Genomic DNA, 19,624 nt, shown 5'->3' with positions numbered 1-19,624 from the left:
TTTTTTTGTTCTTGAAAACGCTGCAATGTTCTGCAAAACATAAAAACTATCCATGCGGCTCCTGGTTGATCAAATCTTAACATAAAATGGAATAACATTGTGTTCTGTCACTGTCAGAACTGTTAAGAGAGGCGGCAAACATCTCATTAGCTATTAAATTAAACCCCAATTCAACCACATCGATGTTAAAAGAACAAGCGGGGCTTCATGCATTTGTGGCATTGCCATAGTGAGGAGAATACAACCCCTGCAGCCAGCAGTGGGGATCTGGATGTGTTTATACTGTTGCAGGAAGTGGAAGATTGGGCATTGCAGCAATTACTGACAACTGACTGCAGATGTTTGAGAGTGAAGCTACTGACCACTGAGCGCTCACTTCCTATAGAGTAAGGTCCAGTGATGAAGCAGGGGGACGGCAGACCCCCCGCCCCGCCCCCACAGACGCTGAAACAGCATCCACTTTAAAGCATCATATACAGAATAATGAAAGAAAGGCTGCTTGCTTCAGCCGTAACACCTGAGCCTGAATAGACAAGTTATATGAACAGGTCCAAAAAAAAACAAACAAAAACTATCATCAATGGTGGGTTTCTAAGTTGGTATAAAAAGCTACACTATATCAAACAAAAAATAAGAGAAAAAACAAGTCATTATAAATAAAAGCTATGGCATGTTTCAATGGCATCATATTCAAGTAATATTGTCAACGTCCCTGATACTTAGTGGTTCATGTAAACATTGGAGTCATTAACACAGACACAGAACCAACAGTTCATAAGAAGGCAGCAGCAATTCATATGTACACAATACACAACCAACGTCCACGTCTCCTTCGCCGTGCTGGTCCAGTCACATCAGCTTGTGTTTCATTCTTTGAGAAGCGCTGGAGAAATTCTAAACTTTAGTATGACAACGCCGGTAGCAAAATGACTCCTCCACCCAAATGTGGGAGGACTCGGTCGCCAGGCTGGACTTTGGAGATGAGACAGAAAAGATGAGGAGAACGCAATAGAAAGAAAAAAAGGAAGCCTGGCAGGCCTGTTGTGGTTGTAGCTGTGGATTTCACCTGCTGTGCACTGAAGAGTGAACGCTCCGGCCCCCTCACAGATCTGATGATGAGAGCGAGCGAGGAATTCCCAGAGGAGAACTGCAGCTCGCTGGATCAATGTTCGCTGACATTCACGACACAGGCAAAATCTTCATGGACATATGCAACCTCTCTGTTCCCTGCCAAGTCACCAACAGGCCTGCTTGTCCTGCTATCGCTCTCAAATGGTTCATAACAAAACATACAACAAAAGGAACGACGTCAGCCAAATATTTTTGGGGTTGAAAAACAAAAAAAAATAAAACACGTCAAGCAGCAAGCTCTGCCTCTCAGACACTTCTAAAATTGGCTCAGCCATCACAACTGAGAACAGGCACTGAATGAGGTGGGTGTTAGACGGCACTGCTGCTTTCATCTCATTCACAGTGAAGCCAGTCTCATAATACCACAGATTTAGAAATCCAGGTCAGGAAATGGCAGTAACCTTTCTTTCTGCGGCGCCTCAGTGTTCCATGAGGCAGCGAAGCGTTTGTCACGTCAGTGTTATGACTTCCACGGGGTCCGTCTTGCCTTTGGACCTCTGCTTGCGTTTGAGGCGCCTCTGCGACAGGGTGAGGGGAACCGGACAGGCTGAAGGCGATGCGGTGTCGACGGAGAGAGAGAGGAGGTCTGTGAGGGGGAATTTGAGGATGGGGAGCTGTGACGGGAGCATTGCAGGAGGCTCCCGCCTGGGTTTGTGCTCTCTCTCCGTCTCCTGGCGTCACCTGTCGAAGCAGCCGGCCGCGAACGTGTGATGGCCCGCGAGGTAGCCCCCGCTGTAGGCCATGCTCAGACAGTGGCGCGGCTCTCCGGCGAGGGCCATCTGCACAGAAATGGGACCCTGGAGTGGCAGCGCCCGAGCCGCTGGCTGGAGACCTGAGGTGAGGCTCGGGTAGGTGGGAAATGCCCCCCCGGGTGTGATGGACGGAGCGGCGGTCAGCAGACCCATCCTGTGAGTCTGAAGGAAGTCCTGAGACATGTTGACCACGGGGCCCAGCGCCTGGGAGTCGGCCAGCACGTGCAGCTGGGACAGGGAAGGGGAGTGCTGGGAAAGGTGTGGGAAGCTGTCGGGCTGAAAGAGCAACTGTGGAGTGGAGGAGGTGGAGGAGGAGGAGGAGGCTGGTCTGTGGATGGCCGACACCGGAGAGAGGTGAGAGGGCTGAGGCTGGGACTGTAGAGAGGACGGCCGATGAGGTGGGGTGGATTTGGTTTTGTTGGCCTCCTTCACGTCGTTGTCATGAGCTCTGGGGGAAGGAAAAGTCAAAGAAATATAAGAAAACAGATGACTAAACTCTTTCCCAGTGTAATCGTGTTCAATAAAGCAGCACCGACACTAAATTCAAGTTACAACCAGACTCATGAAGCACAAGTGTTCAATTCAAATTCATGATTTAATGAGTAATGAGTAATTTTCTATATATTACTGTAATTCAGTTCCCATAGCAGTATATCTTTTTGAACTCTTTAACACATGATTGTCCCGGTAGGTAAACGAGCCACTATCTCATCTCAATGAAAGAACCAAGGGAATAAAAACGTGCATAATGAAGTGACACACACACGTGACAAACGGCATTAAAACTTTAACTGTCATATGTGAAGAATCTGAGTGAAATGTGAATTTTAATCAAAGCCTTTGATTCCAATCAAAATAATTCTACCACAAACGTTTTAACCCTTGTATGTCAACTGAAAAGATAAAAAATTTAGAGAAGAGGTTTGTGGAATATCTAGCATGTAATTACACCTGCACTTGTCTTTATGTAAAGAGTGAGCAAATGTGCGAATGCAAGCATCGTTCCATTAAAGGGCGATCGGAGATCAGCCTCTGACGACCTCATAAACTTCCACACAATTAGTGTGAACATGTGCAAACAATTACACTCGCACAGACGTGGACCAATGAATAAACACAGCATCCCAGTGACAAGGAAGCCGGGATCTTAATTATAGTTGTTAAGTAGCACAGCTACAAGATGATCAGCTGCGATTATAGTATAGGCAGGCTTACTGCTTTAAAGCACCCTCCATAACCATGGCAACCAAAAATATAAATATCGAGAGGCTTTAATGTTGTCAGGCTTGAGTGGCTATTCCACTATGAGAGGCTCTGCTGGTGTTTGTTGGTGCTCCTCTTACAGTAACATGAGTTCAATGCACTGCGTCAGGTGGTCCCAGGTGTATCCAGTCAGGAGATGCAGCGCGGTCGTCCAGCTGGGGGAAATCTGAAGACAAATACGAGACGCCGCCACGCACGCAGCAGCGACCTGGGAAGGCCTGAAACTCAGGAAGGCGTGGTCTGTGGCAGAGAAATGACTCAGTTAAGGCGCCGATCAAACTAATATCACATGTAATCATGACCGACGTTGTTGTCTAAACTCACCCTGCAGTGACACTTCCAGGAAGTAGTGAGTGTATTTGTCCATGAAAGCCTTCGTCTTGGACAGGGAGGAAAGCGGCCAGCCGTTGTAGAGGTCGCCCTCCTGGACCGAGGCATGGAGGTAGTAGTCAATGAAGTGGGCTGGGGTGGGCATGCACAGGTTCCAGCCAAACGTCTCCAGCAGCAGAAGCTCCATTTTGATCAAATCCTTCTTATTGAGAACCAGGTTAAGGCTGCACATGAATCCCAGAGAGTTCAGCTGCTCCAGTTTGGGAACCCGGTCCTCCTTTTCCTCAAATTTACCTGAGAAGAGACACATACAGTTCGGTCAGATGGGGGCGCAATCTAGGAAAAAATAATATTACTTGTAATGGTATACCAGACATCACCCTCTCCGAAGATCTTAACCTTTTTTTTTTTTTAAACCATTTTAACATAATTGTCTGTTTTTATCAATGTAGCCTCAAGGCAGAATACCATCTCAATAAATGTCTGGAGGCTTTTCACAAGTGGGAAGGTCAGGAAGAGCATCGATGTTGATGGAATCACAAGCTGAACAAATGACAGACATATTTAGTTGCATCTTTAACACGTCTCTTTACCTCCACATCACTTTACCATCGACTCCAGCTTAGTTTTCTGGCTGATACATTTTTTAAATCATTTTAAGTCATCTACCTACAGGCAGATCCAACAGGCACGACTCTTTTATCCAAACCGCCACTTTATGAGAATTGTACAAATGACGCTTCCTTTCATGGACGTTTTACTGCACGACAAACTGGCCCTCTGGGATAATAAACTTCCCTTTGCCCTTGATACAGAGGGGTCACATTTAATAATGTAGTTAATTGTCACCGAGATCAGGAACATGAACTGACGAGGCCTCTTGGATGTCGGGTGAAACATCTTCCAAAACATAACCAGTCCAGTACGGATTCAACTGGTTTGAGATGCTTCCTAACTGGAAAATTGACACTATAGATAGACACCTTTATACTATGGCTCCACAATTACAGACAATGCCAAAAATCCAACATTCATATTGAAACTTATTAAATCTTATCTATAAAAAAAGTTAATGTCCATAACATTCTACATTTCTGAAATATGTAAATATAAAAAAAAAAAACAGAACTGCAGCAACCCGTAAACCATACAGCTACTACATCATGGAAGTGTCAGTCACTTGTGTAGAGGATTTCTGTTGTCAATATAAAAAACACATTATTGCATAAAACATGTTTGTCCATCCAGCTTCTATACTGAACTGGAATTAAAGTCAAACAAACTTAATCGGCTCTAATTTACATTTGCTATCAATCATTTTGCTTCTCAGTTTTCATGTTTAGAAATGCAAAATATTGCATCTTTCAGAAAGTCAGCCATTGTCATCTGCTAAATCTTTGCGAGTGTCCGGACACGAGAAAAACATTAATGCGGTTTTGGTTTCAGGACTGTAAATCTCAGCATCACAAAGTCTAAACCTAAACAGTTAAATCCAGACCCGTCGACATGGGACGGTGGTAATGACAGTTCTTTAGGATTGCTTCCTTACTTTTCCAACGCTGATTATTATCATATGCTGCAGATTTTATGGTCCGCACCAAAGCGGCTTATTCCAGCTTCACGAAACCCAACAAGTGCCTTGTAAGCATTAGCAATTAAGTCGACTACTTCTGAACATCTGGCCATAAAGCTGAGCCATTACACTAATAAGCCTTGGGATGCATCAGTATGGGCTTACAGACTGTGTGGCACTTAGAGTGGATTATAAAAGCCTCACACTTTCTATGAAAATCCTCTGTCTGCCAGATCCCCAATATTCCTGTCCCTCTGACTCACCCCAGATCCTCACACACATTCGAGTCATGTCAGCCTGGCAACACCCCTCCCCATCCCAATACGTCCTCCTTTCCATAGCAACAGCCCAGAGGCCTCAGGGGTCCATGTGGCCAATGAAGAGGGGTGTTTCTGTCTTTAATCCAAGAGGGTCCAAAAGGCCTCTTCTCAAACATTAAGAATGAGGGTGAGGGGTGTCGGGTTACTCTGATACAGACTTCTCTGTGAAGCCGCTGCCTTCGACTACACACTAGACACAGCTACACGGCTAGAATGAAATTGAGTGGCTCTCCAGGTTTTAGGAAAAACTTCCCCTGATGTCTGTGGCTAATAGCAACGAGAGAACAATACCTGTGTGAACGCACGAGGGGGAACTTTTTAAATCTCAATACTGAGCAGAAACTAACCGTTTCATGAGTGTTTATTGAATATTGCGACATAGTGAAAAGACGGATATGTTAAAAAGGAATCTACACTGGTGTTTGAACAGATGATGAATGAGTTGTAATGACGCCTATACAATTTGGTAGTATTCGATTGGATTTTTTTCAATGAAAGAAGAATGAACACTTTTGCTTTGTGGTTGAATTTCACACAACCAACAGTGTTTAAAACCTGGTCTTTGTTGGTACTTATTACACATAGAAACAATCTTAAAAAAAAACAGATTTGCACTGAGCTGACATTGACAAAACAGCTTGTGAGTAAGTGAAGTGTATTTGTATAGCAGTTTTCACAGATAAAAATCACAAAGTGCTTCACGATAGAATAACGTAAAACACTAAAGGTAATTGTTGCACTGTTAGCTGGGCTGATTTTTAATTAGGCCTTCACAAGTCATAAAAACAATCCCACACATATATACTGCCTGCTGATACACATAACAGTCCCCCCCCCCCCGCTAGGATTAAAAAGTTATGCATCTGCTGAGTAAAAATATGCATCAAGCTGGGAACAACAACAACATTCAGCTGGGATAAACCTTCTAATCTAAAGCCATGGCAACCAGACATTCAGAGTGGAGACTTTTCTGAGCTGCAGTTAGAAGTGACCGAGGACTCCGAGTAACAATTGTCTGACATGCCATGGCGATTGTCGCTGCCTTTGTTGGACCTCATTTACCTTTTTATGCCTCCGTCGAGTTGAGCAGGGTGTCTTTGTACAGAGTGCAAGTTTTATCACTGATCTTGTGACCTACCATTAAGCGAGGCAGGTTTGGAGGAAGAGGGGGGGGATCTGCGGCCCAACATGCCAGAGGGTGGGGGTGGGGGCTAATTAACAGAAAGGCTGTAACAGTGTCTCTCCAGCAGAACAGGAAGCACAATGAAACGGGACAGTTTACAGCCACCAGGGCTCGTTCCACGGCCCAGTCCACACTTGCCCCCATTCTCTCGCCCTCGTATCCTCTGGATCAGTGCTGTCTGCTGCTAGACTGCTATGTCCACACAGACGCAGCTATAAAACACCATCAATGCCCCCAATCTCCACACAACCCCAGCCTCTTTGATCTTGAGGGACATAGTGCAAGTCAATCTCCTTATTGTGCTCTGTGATTACTCTTCTGGTTTACAGCTTGTGAGTGAACGGGGACATGAGGAACTTAGGATACCCAAAAGCTTAAGAGACAGAAGGCAACATCAGAGAACCATCCAGGAGGGCAACATGAGTCTGAGCCACAAGTCACTTTGAATTACTGTAAGAGGAGTTGACTTCTCCATGCATCACAGCTTGTGGGACAAAACATTTCCTTTATTTACTTCAGTGGGTAGACACAGCAGGAATGCAGCCGTGCAGTGAAAAACATGGGACGGTAAACAAGTGAGGGGGTTTCTCAGCACAATGTCACATCTTACAGGGTCAGACACATTTAGGGTCTCCTGATGGAAAAATAAATGCAAATATAAATCACCCCTCATTTGTCTATGTGCTAATGCTTCAATTCAATGTGGTTAAAATGTCAGAAAATAATGGAAAAACAGTAAAAAAAAAAAATAATTAAAAAAAACTATGCTGTAACAAAAGACAACATCCATACATTTATTTTTCTTTATCGAGTTTGTAGTTTTTCCTTTGGATACATTTTCAACCTATTTAAGTAATTTCAAACGGTTAATAATGCTCTAATGAATTGCTCTCACAACACTAGTTAATGTAACTTCTTTAAAATCATATTATAGTAAACTGTTAAAAGTACTGTAGCATTCAGCATTTATGACAGTGTCCTACGGTAATACAGGTCAATTGTGTTACTCCTGAGTACATTGTAAAGTATTTCAGAGACATCAGCCTCTCTACACAGCAGCTTTCTTGATGTCTGGACTGCAACCTGAGAGAAGGTGCATTCCTCTCCTGTGAGTTCAGCCTACCTGGAATGCAGGCAAAGCAATGATCCTATCTTAAGCTGGCAACCAGGGATGAACCGGCCCAGAAACACAGACACCGGGTTTTTTTGTGTTTTTTTAAATCTACACCAAGTGGACAGCAAGTCCGAGACACCTATTTTTTTCTCACAGCACCCATAGGTGATGGTGGTGATGAGAAAAGGTTGAGTCAATGGGCAAAGGTAAGAGGTCAAGGGTTAGAGGAAGGTGAGACCAGGATGCTGGGAGTCCTGCCAGGTGTGCTGTTTGAGGAAGAGGCGTCGGTTTGGGCGGAGGGTGGTTTTCTGATAGGGGCCCTTAGGAAACCTGAGAGCTCCATTCTCACACGGGGGGGAGCCTCCGTTTCTGTTGCTGTTCATTTTCAAGCCACCATGAGACTCTAGTTCATTCCGATGCCTGAAGCAAATTAAAATCAAAAGGAGGAATCAGGTGATGCACTTATTGCACTCCGGCTCAAAATGGTCTCCGACACCAAACATAAAAATACCAAACGAGAACAAGAAAAATAAGTAAAACACCTGGATCCTCTCTAACCTGGAGCAGAGGGTGGATAAGACATTCACCTCCGTCACAGAAAGGTTACCTCGTTGGTTTGATGCGTGTAAAAATGGAAAATGTCGCACATTGTTAAAAAAATACAAAAACAACAATTGAAAATGTTACACAACATAATACAACTCGCAGGCTAAACGGGCATGACGGCAGAAGGAAATTGTACAAATGTGGTTTAAGTAGTAGTTTTAGTAACAGTGGGAAAGAAAGACCGCAAACACAAAATTCCCCACTCCACAAAACCAAAGAAAAAATACAACAACTTACAATTGTTTAAAAAAACAAAAACAAAAAAAACAAAAAGGAAAACTGACATGGTACACATTTAAACTGGTCTTCAAATTAATTCATCAACATGACTTCTCCAAGAACATGGTTACTGCTATCATTTACTGTCGATAATCTTGTTTAAATAAAAGTCGGAGGGTAAAGAAAATACTGCTTTTCAGCTATTCTTCATTCTCCACCACTTTCACCGTTTGAATTGACAGCCATGAAGGAATTTCCTCTCCTCTTTCATTCGGTGGCTCATCTTTCATTGGGAGTGGGAAATTGGTCACAGCTCCATCGCGGTATCTGTGTGCTGCCACCCCTGATCCTAGTCGCTCTCACAATGTCAGCCTGGGGTGACCCCTGACCCCTGACGCTGAATGGTCGGGTGACTGCGAAGAATCCAAGAAACCCGGGCCTTGTGTGTATGTATATGTGTGAGAAACAGAGCGTTGGGGGTATTCATTGATTATGGGTGTAAAGCACTTTGGCGTACAAGTGGTGACACAGGGAGTGTGTCTGCAAACAGCTTCAGGAATATCAACAAAACATGAAATTTGACAGACTGCTCATGTTTGTCCTGCGATTTTGTGGATTAGAATTGCAAAACAGACTGCAAACAAAAAGTGTAACGGGCTGCTCTGGTAGCCTCTAATACAAACAGTATTATCTTATCCAATGCCATCTGTACATTTTTACATAATTTCTTTAATTGCATAAGCCCCACATGACCACAGTTCCATCAGAATTACTGTCAAATCCCCGAGACAGGGATAAAGGGGGAAGTGGGTTCCCTATTAATCTACATTTCAGAGCACCCCACTGAGTGGTTCAGTTCTAACATGTCCCGTTTTGCAGGCCACCACCTCTCCCTCCCTTTGTACCCTGTTTAACATCAGCAGCCAACCTGCCTTTGAAGTCCTACTCCATTCATTTCACCAACCCCCAAGGGATGTGGGCCTGCTTTTACTGGCTGCCCTGTCCCAGGACTGAATCGCTCTGCCTGACCCTGACAAGGTGAGAGAACAACGAGGAGACAGAGCCAGCAGCAAAAGGTAAATGGACACCAGAGGAGCCCGACAGATGAAATGGTTTTGGTTTTAGCTGTGCCCTTTAAGAAAAACAAAAAAGAAAACTCTTAATAGATTAGCTTTAAATTTGGATCTTAATATGATGAATGCTAGAAAGGACTCCATAGGTTTATCACAATGTTGCCACAGCAACCACGTTCTCTTTTAGCTACAATGGCTTAAGGCAAATCTTTACCGCACTCACACACATGAACCTCCACCCCTCAGAGTGTGCTCCCCTCCCCCTCTCCGGGATAGGTCTGGCTGGCTGGCTGTCCCGCTTGCATTGACTGGCTTTTGTTTGAGGCCTGACTCGGAGAGCATATGGCAGGTGCCCCTCAGCACACAGTCCGTCCCCACCCCCGGGCTCCATTGCCTATGTGACTGAGTGCAGTGTGTCATCAAGATGACTGAGCTGCTTGTCCTCACTCGGTTCACAGGATGCTCTTTTTGTTGTTCAAGACTCTTCGCCGCACTTCATGTTTATCAAGCAGAATACGTAACACAAGTTCTAACAAAAGAGTGTTCACCTGCCTTGATCAATACATGAGGAAAGCAGCATCAACTAAACATTAGCAATATCAAAACAATAAAAAAATCAATAACCTTCTCTTCGCCTCTGTGCAGCGACATGTATGATGTCATTTATAGTAACGAATAGCTGCAGTATGCTGAGCTCGGACTTCGGGGACCAAAACGTGGCATGAAGATTGATGTGATCACTGCATGACTTCAGCCCAATGGAAACCTTGTTTGGGGAAACACACCAACTCAAACACTGTTCCCTCTTAAATACGTGGTAAATTTTTATTTCTCTGATTAATTGGACTCTTTAGTGCAGGGTGAGGTCACGAAGTAAGTGCCCCAAAAGTCAATAACACTCAGTCCCTGCAGGTTTGAAAAAACTGACCGTAATCTTTCTCCTGCAAATGAACAGGAGCTCATCCATGAGCAAACACAAGTACCCACGAAAAACACACATACAATGGAGTAACAGGATTAGGCGGTAACTGAGGAGAGGCACAAAAGAAGTACCGATTAATTAACAGTGTGTGGAAGCCAGGAAAGTTTAAAGGAAGAATATGTACTGTATGTGCCAGTCAAAGGCAAGCCGTGGGACCTGGGGAGGTTGTTCAATAACTAGGCCAGATTCCAAAGCACCTCAGGACAGATGAAAACCCAAGACAACTTTGAATCAAACACCCTTTCAAGCCGTCATCAATCATGACAGAGACTCCCTAGAGTCCTGGATAAGTAAGACGCAGAAGAAAAGAGAGCGGAGAGAGCCTCCCTGACTGAAAAGCAACAATCAAAGGATTCAATAAGAAATCTGATTAATCTATCAAACATTAGAAGAATAACCTCTGTCCAGGTTGGCTCTGTTAATACTGATATTACTAAATGAGCAGGCTCTCAAAGCTATTCTTAGATTCTCATGAGATTGCTTTTAAATAAAACCTCTTTCAAGTCTCATATTCAAATTTATCCCACCACAGAGGCGTCTCTGATTGCAAAGAGGGCCTCTATGCTGCCACACACACCACGTCCTCCCAAGTGAGCAGGCTTTTTTTTTTTTTTTCCAGACTCCTACTTTAACAGCATCATTAGTCTAATTACCCTTGATGGCAGGAGCTGCATTAATGTACAGAAAACCTCACAGACTGTTAATCACCAGACTGACATGGAGACACTAATAACTACCACACAACAAGCATCACCGTGAGGAGCGAGATTAACACACCTGTTTTACACAAAACAATGAGACACTGGAGTGGGGCTCTTAACAAAGAAGATCATTAGTTACCAAACTAGAACACATCACAGCTGAAATAAAGAACATCACCATATTGGAAAGGACACATTGGATTTGACAATAACATTTGACATCGAGTTAAGATTTCTACCAAGTTAAACATTTTATTTTTGTTGACATCATTTTGTTAACATTATTGAATTTAACTCTAAAATGCAGATTGTCAATAACTGGGGGGGGGGCAATATTTATAGAAGAAACACGATGGCTTAAATGGAGAGTAAAGCAGAAGAACCAGCCTCTCTGATCAGGTCGCAGCCACAACCAACGACAAAGATAAAGATCTGCAAATTTAACAACAATCCCAAACAGTTTTTCCCAAAACAACTGTCCTCGGCCTACAATGGGAGCCTCGTTTTCAAACCAAGATTTCAGTTGACTGTAAACTGTCAGTACAGTGCCAATAACAGTTAAATCTGAAGCTGAAGCGGAAAAAAACATCACTACGGTCTCCCGAGTGTAACTCAAATTAGCCCCGTAGCAGGAAGTGTTTTACCTTGTGCCATCTGTGCATAAACCACCTCTTCTAGCTCTGCAGCTCTACAGTGGTGCCCTTGTGTGTGTGTTTGACGCAATATGTACAGATGAAAACACAAACTCGGAGCATATGAGAAGTTATTCTGCCAAACGTTTAAGATTTGAAAACAACCGTTTAGAAAATACTGCTCATGTAAACACAAACAAGCAAAAACGTTATTGACGTAAATGTTTCTGCCCCACACAAAGTACCTAAAACGGCAATAAAGCAGGCACAGAACTGGATTTAGAAAACAAACGTGGACTTACTGGCTAGCAGCAGGCAGGAGAGGGCGATGACGTAGAGCTGCTTGACAGCCACATCATAGTGGTCCATGAACAAATCCAGCAGGTACACGGCCAGGTGGCGTGCTGTCGGACATAGCTGGTAGCGGTTACTCAGTATGGCCAACAAGTCTGCAAAGTACCGCCGCATGCCAATCTGTGGGGAGTGGGCCCGGTAGACGGGTAACTTCAGCTCCTGCAGAAGAAGAGGGGGGTTTAATGACGAGGACAGAGGGGAGCAGGGTGGGCAGGAAGCAGTGCAGAAGAAGCGCGGGGGTTATAATGAATATGCATAATAATAGTGAGCGATGCATGCCTCCTGCTGACTTGCCTTCAGTACTATAGATCTAAAATACCCATATTAAAAATACATGCCAGGTCGCCTCATTTCAATTTTATTTAATTCTGCACTGCTGCAGAGAAGTGAGGATAATTTGTGTCATTGCAGGGGTCTGTGAACAATGGGGGAGCGTTCGTGTGTGCACGTGTCATGTGGGGGGGGTTTTTGGGTGGGGGGGTGGGGGTCCTTCCGCCAGTGGAGGTTGAGGAGTAGATGGGATTAGATTTCACCCCGAGCACATCTCCTATTCATGTTCAATTAGTGGAAGGAAGACACTTACGGCATTAGCATTGAATCCCTTTTAGTTATCTTCCCAATCAGCCAAAGAAAACTAGAGAGCACAACCTTTGTTTCAACAACAGCCTCAGAGTAACAAACACGATATTTAAAACTGCTTGTACACACACAGAATGGATTTGTTTTCTCCACATTTAAGCTGCTTATAGTAGTGAATATTCTTGTGTTCAGAAATATTTCCATTTCACCGTGACTCTGAGTGAAAACAACAACTTTGTTTTTAAATTTAATGAGAGCCCAGGGATTGGTAGAATAATCTCCTTAAGACCAGCGAGGGGTCCTCAACATTAACAAGACATCAAGAAAACATCCACATGAGGTTGGGACAGTTCAGGAATCTCTCAGATCTTTACATGGGCTGACCAGTGTAAATCTGACTCCAAAAGCTCTGTGCCAAGAGGATTAGTCATTAATCATAACCAGTGTGGTGATTAATTAGCTCTCCAATGAGAAAATATTTATTTAATATATCAAGGATTTGATGCCTCCCATTAGAAACTTGAAGAATGAAACTGCTACTTGAACAGAAGAGTAATTGAGAAAACTAACAGCAGATTAATCACGATAAGAAATATCTGTCAACTGCATCCTTGGGGCATTTGTGGAAATACATGCCACAGTCAATATTTAGCAAAACACAAGCTGCTGTGAGGGCAGTTCCACCAACACAGTCAGGGTTACACAAACCGTCAGGTTATTTATTTTGAGCGCCACTGAAACAACAACGATGCTCAGACTGACACTTCCATGGCATCCAAAAATAACCGGCATGCCCTCCTAGACCAGCACAGAGCAGCACCACCCCCGGTGACTAGACCAACCATATCCTCTCAATCCTCCCCAAGCTCTCCTCCCACTGCCTCTGGTCCATCTGTCTGTCTGGGGGTACAGGGGCAGGAGGAGAATGGTGGGTGGATGTGAAGGAGGCAGGCAGCTAAAGTCAGGGGGGAGGTGGGGCGGGGTGTCTATGTAGGGTGGGGAGGTGCCTTTGTGGGGGATCCGCGCCATAATTAAGGATTCCACAGCTGCCTACTGATTTGCATGTCTGATAATTTGCCACATGCTACACGGCACTGCTATCTCCCACATCAGGGCATTATCTCTGCAGCAAACGTCATTAGGGCTGGTTGAGGCTGTGGGGGTGCTGACGCCATGCAGGAAAACCTCAACACTGTGTGGAGGCCTTTTCACACACAGCTCTCGTACTGATTTCATCATTCCTTCAGCTCACAAATTTACACCCCTTTAAGATAAGACCCTTCTGAAAACAAGCAGCCGCCTCCACCCATCAGCAAGACAATCAACGCCTGCAACCATCGTTTCAGTGACAAATGATAAACGCTTTGTGATAAATTAATCTGCCTCTTCTTTTCATGGCCTATCTACTAGTTATAAAAGACAGAGCCCAACATAAACCGATTTTCCCTGACGAACAGAGCAAAACAAAGGAAATCCAGCCGTAGTTATTAAAAGCAGCAATATGATGCAAGAAAAGGGAGTACAAATATATGTTTGGGTTTTTTTCCAACTGAAAATGAATCAGATTTTGTTTTCATTTTAAAATCTTTTCCTGCACTCAAATCCAAGCAAACAACTTTTTTTTTTTTTTTAATTATATTTAATGTTATAGCAATGTAGTTGATTGTACATTTCTGTAATAAATCTTGTATATTCTATCAATTCATATCTTCAAGCTATGTTGTTGTTTTATCATTGGAATGCCATTATGTACACGGTGAAGCATTTGGTTCTCTCCTAATAAAAGGGGCTGTACAAACACACTTAACTACCATTGCTATTTTTTGAAGTTTCACTACATCAGAAAATATAATCAGAAAGAAAATGTCAAGACGCCAACATCCTGGCCGGGAGTGAAGAAAACTATTAAAAAAAACCTGTGTAGGAAATAGTCTTCACGGAAAAAGCATCACTTTTTTTTCCAACCTAATGCATCATGTGCTAGAAGATCAAAAGGTATGTAGGCAGAGGGGAAAACCCTGCTCACTCTAGTGTGGCTGACGGCTGCGGCTGAAACAGAAGCAGATTTACCGTCAGCTGGAGGGAAAATATACACAACCGATATCTCTAAATGAAGTCGTCAACTCTGACGCGTTACTCAAAATCAAAATCTGCGAGTTTGAGTCACATGTTCCTCCACTGTAGATCTGAGCCTCTGTATGTTAAGAGTTTATACTGCGATGATAGAGCTGCCGGTCCCTGCTCATGTAGGTCAACGGAACCCTAACATTAGACATGACAGTGTCTCTCTCATTATATGAGAAAAGAGTGGGCGTGTTTGGTTTACAGTTGTGCGTACAAATATTCTCTCTAATTGACAGCTGAGTCAAACCCTGTCCAGCAGTAAGCCAGTGACTCATTGTACGGCTCACAAAACCTCTGATTCACAATGTGATACACTGCGGTCCTTATTCTACACATACATGCACAGAATCTGTGACAGCCAGTGACCAAAAGCTCATCTGAGCACATCGCCAAGCGTATGATGAAGGCAGGAGCAGCCTCTGCTTCCAAACGACTGTCAAGTGACAGATGTCTCCATTAAAGTGACATGTGGGAAGAAATATGATCACGCTTTGAGGTTAATTAAGACATTCTCAATTAATGAGCCTCAACTCCTCCATGTAATCTCATTTAGATCAAATTTAAATAGACGACAGGAGCAGGTAATTATATGTTCCTCCTCAAGTTGCTGCATCCATGTTCAGATGCTGAAGAGAAATGCTTAAAAAAAACAAAAAAAAAACTCCTATTATTATTATCAATACATCTCACAGGTATTACTTGAAATCCTCAATCATGAACAAAAGGAAAAACATGAAAGTGAAAATAATTCCATTATTTACTGTTTTATCATTCTCATGAATTGTGCTTAACATGTAATTTATCCCAAATCCAACATGTTTAATCTACCCGAGAGGAAGCACAAGAAAAAGCATGATGTCATGAGGGATTATTATGCTATATCTATTAAAGTACACATTCCAGGAGTTAAAAGTCTGTTATCTCAACTCTTACGTCTGCGTTATTAAGTCATGATAAGCAGTGCAACACAGTGCTTTTCTCAGACTGATGATAATAAAACGCATGAATGCAAGTTTTGTTGAACACACACACACACACAAGGTTGCTCAACAAAGTCAAGAGAATGAAAACACTGTGCTGAACAGAAAACTCACCTTGATGCGGAGGGACTGATGGATATCTGCAGCCAGCTGTCCTTTCCACCACTGCACCTCCCTCTCCATCTTTCCCATTCAGAGGAGGCTTGAACAGTTTAGCTTTACCTGCTGAGGAAAAAAAAGGAAAACTAAATTCAGACAGTGAAGGAGAGACGTGGAGTGGTGGCGATTAGTTCAACATTTAAAGTGTTTCAATAAAACAACCACTTGATTACACTGAGCCTCGTGTGTTTTCTAAATATCTCATCCATAAGAATGTATTTATTCGGGATTTTTGTTTGCGCTGACATTAAACCGATGGTTTGTAGTAATGCATGAATTTATTTGGAGGGATAGAGTGTTTTTGGTAAAGTTTTTGAGGACCATGCTGCTCTCACAGCAGTGGTCTCTCCTGCCTGGATTAGGCCATTTTCCCCTGCTCGGGAATTTAAATGGCTCAGTTAAATGCCCACTCGGCCACGCCGTAGGTCAAATAACCCGGAGCAGTTCTCCGCAAACCTAATCTCACACGTTATTCGTCATCATCCGGTGCTGCGGTGCGTCCGTTTCCAGACCCCGGCACTTCGGTTCTGACTACAGCCGCTGGTGGACCACGAGTCAGCGGCCAAACAAGTTAACTGGCCACCGAGCTCAGACGCTGGCCTCACGGCCACAAGGAAAACACGCACAAAACTGGACAGCCCGGCTCAAACCGGGGCTCCTCTAACCCTCCCGAAGCCCCGGAGAAGTTTTCATCCCGGCGGGTTTTCCATGTGCCACTCACCGCTCCGACAGGAATGCCCCCCAGACCCCTTTGTCTCAGTCCGACATCCTGAATGAGAGAACTCCTCTTCGGCTCAACTTTGAGGAAAAAACGCCTCTCTATCACGGCCAAAGCACAAAGTTCAAATCCGCTGGCAAGACCCCGCAACGGCCGCCTCCGCCAAATCCTGCCGACGGGCCTCCGGCGGCGCCGTTTTCCCCAAACTGTGGTGACTTTTCGGAGAGAAACGCGCTCGGCCGTTCTCTCTCCGGTGGCTCCGCTGTAACAAAGTAGCCTGCTCGGCTGCACCAGCTGCCGCTGCGAGGAGCCGCGAGGTGAACCGCGCTATGCATCATGGGACATGTAGTCCTACACACACACTACAACCATAACCTCCCGTTCAGCTGCACTCCTATGGAGGGCTCGATAGAATAGAATAGAATAGAATAAAACATTAAAGCTGTAAAGCAGTGTTGACTGGGTCCTCGCTACCTACGGGACTCCAACTGAGAATCTCACCTGGATAGTGGACAGATGGAGCAACGTTTTAAAAGTTAAATGAAGTCTCGAGCTGAAAGTATGACGAACCTGTGGTGGTTCAAAGTTGGAGTTTCAGGGTTAAAAAAGATTTTTTTTAGAAGTTTGAATAACTTCAAAAATTTAAAAGACATGAAGATGTTTTGTTTTTGAAAGTTTAATGTTTTTAAAGTTGAATTGTTTAAATTGGTGAAGTTTATATAGAGAGATAGGCTGTAGAATAATAAAAAAAAATCCCCGTCCATTTACATGGGGGAAGAACTGTAGAAAAGTAATTTTTTTAAAGTGTAAAAGATAATAAAAGAGTTACAACATAGCAAGAAAGGCTTTAAAAAGCTGCACATTTTGATATTTGAATGGTTCAAATTGGGCAGACTGCAGGAGTCAAAGCAAGTCAAAAATGCAAATCATTCACAAAATCAGCATTCACACAATCAAATGTCAATAACTGCCTGGGTGAAAATCACCTAACGTTAGTGTTCTAGGGTTGAACAAAAAAAGAAAACTCACCTTGTTGCTTCTGTGTCAGCAGGTGCTCCATCTTTGTAGTTGTCACAATATCGCTCCAGTTGAGATATTTGTGTATAAAATGATCATGAACAGAAAAAAGCTGATCCGACATGTCCAGGTGATGTGAAGCTGTTGATGACAAAGACAGAGAGTTTGCCTTTTTTCTTTGTTTGTTTGTTTGTTTCTTCTTCTTTTTTTCTTTCTTTATTGCCTGCCGTTAAACCCTAAAGAAGAAGAAGAACTTTCTTTGGCAAGGGTAACAATAAAAATAATAATAATCTGAGACACAAAATTTTAATTAAGGGTCAAATTAAGTATTGACATGTACTAAGCTAAATATATTCTTTACTTATTGATGTTTTTGCGTCAACAGGGTATTGAGTACAGAATGTAGTATTATGGCAATAAAGAGTCCTCCATGGAGAAGGGCTTGACTGGAAAAACAACACTACTTACAAAGAGGAGTTATAGAGCCTGCTACTCACAGGAAAGAAGGATCTCCTGTGTCTCTGTTAAGCAAGACAAAGCAAATGTATGTATAGAGCACCATTCAGACAAATGGCAATTCACTGTGGTTTACACGGGGGAAAAAGAAGAAAAAAAGAAATACATTAAAACAAGATGATTAAGAACCCCAGTCTTAGGATTGTATAATATATTTTAAAATAGGATTAAGAATATCATAGTAAGAGCTTTGTTAAGATAACAGTGATACAAATAAGTAAAATCTAATGTTTAATGGAAGGCCTGAGCAAATAATGGTGATTTAAAAAGGATTTCATTGATTTAAAACAAGTGAGTGTGCCAGCAGCTGTATTGCACTTTGATGGTACGAGTCTGTTGCTGAAGGTGCTCCTTTTGTTTGACCAGGACATCATGGAGGGGTGAGAGACATATTGTTCAGGATGGACCTCTGACTGGACCGGATCCACCAAACATCTGCATTCCTCCGCAGAGAGCTGCAGATGGGGTGACCGACCCGATGGCCAATACTGATATTGTCATCTGAGTTGCTGTTTCCTCCCAGTTGTAGAGATATAGAACTCTCCAAATGTCTTTACGTTAACATTCTTTTAACACATGTGGACGTGTAGTGACTGTATCAAGGCTCACAGACAAATGGGGAGACAGAAAAAAATCTGTCTTTTCGAATAGAAACTATTCATACTGTATATGTTTCATATGAAAATGTCATATATTGTAATTAATATACAATTCATAGTCATCGCTTTACAGACTTAACATTTCAAATAAGTAAAGAGATAAAAAGACAGATAATATATTAAAAAAAATACTTTCTTACTGTTACCAATGCATAATGTTGAATACGGGTCTTTTAGCAGTTGCATAGTATTAAAACAGAATATTAGTGCTTTAATAATGCGGTTAAAAAAACATACTTTTTTCCTACAGCTTGTGGATATCGAATTATACTAAATATTCATGTTTGAACAACCACTAAACCCTCTGACACCTTTCAAAAGGAGTTTTCAAAGTAGGCTATGAAGAGGTGAAGAAGGCTATGAAACAACGATGCTCAGTTGATGTAGTTTATCTTTGTATTCATCCACTTTACTAATATTTTCCCTCATTCATGCAGGCTTTCATGATGGGATTTGTGTGGATTGTACCTTAAATATACAACCATGCAGGTAAAGAATACAATCTTTAGATCGTACATCCACTCTACAGTGGAGACATCGTTCAAGATAATCCTAATAAATGTTGCAGGTGTATAAAAAAAGAGCAAATGTAAATGTTCCGTTGATATACTTGTTTTATGCATACAGACATTCAAGAAC

General features: G+C 42.9%; 1 protein-coding gene across 1 annotated transcript; it reads right to left on the bottom strand.

Moving 5' to 3' along the window:
• Positions 1–1,808: 1,808 nt before the first annotated feature.
• Positions 1,809–16,888, bottom strand: ccnjl (cyclin J-like; the record flags this gene model as incomplete). Its single annotated transcript, XM_080466399.1, has 6 exons — positions 16,797–16,888; positions 16,031–16,141; positions 12,182–12,392; positions 3,471–3,770; positions 3,227–3,386; positions 1,809–2,331 (listed from the first exon to the last, which is right to left on the bottom strand). The coding sequence occupies exons 2-6, from the start codon at positions 16,106–16,108 to the stop codon at positions 1,809–1,811; spliced, it is 1,272 nt and encodes a 423-aa protein (XP_080322525.1). The 5' UTR covers positions 16,109–16,141; positions 16,797–16,888.
• Between the last annotated feature and the right edge of the window lie 2,736 nt (positions 16,889–19,624).

This window comes from Lipophrys pholis (assembly GCF_963383615.2).
Source record: "Lipophrys pholis genome assembly, chromosome: 6".
Taxonomy (NCBI): Eukaryota; Metazoa; Chordata; class Actinopteri; order Blenniiformes; family Blenniidae; genus Lipophrys; species Lipophrys pholis.
Note: the sequence above shows the minus strand (reverse complement) of the source record. Positions and strands in the feature narration are given on the sequence as shown.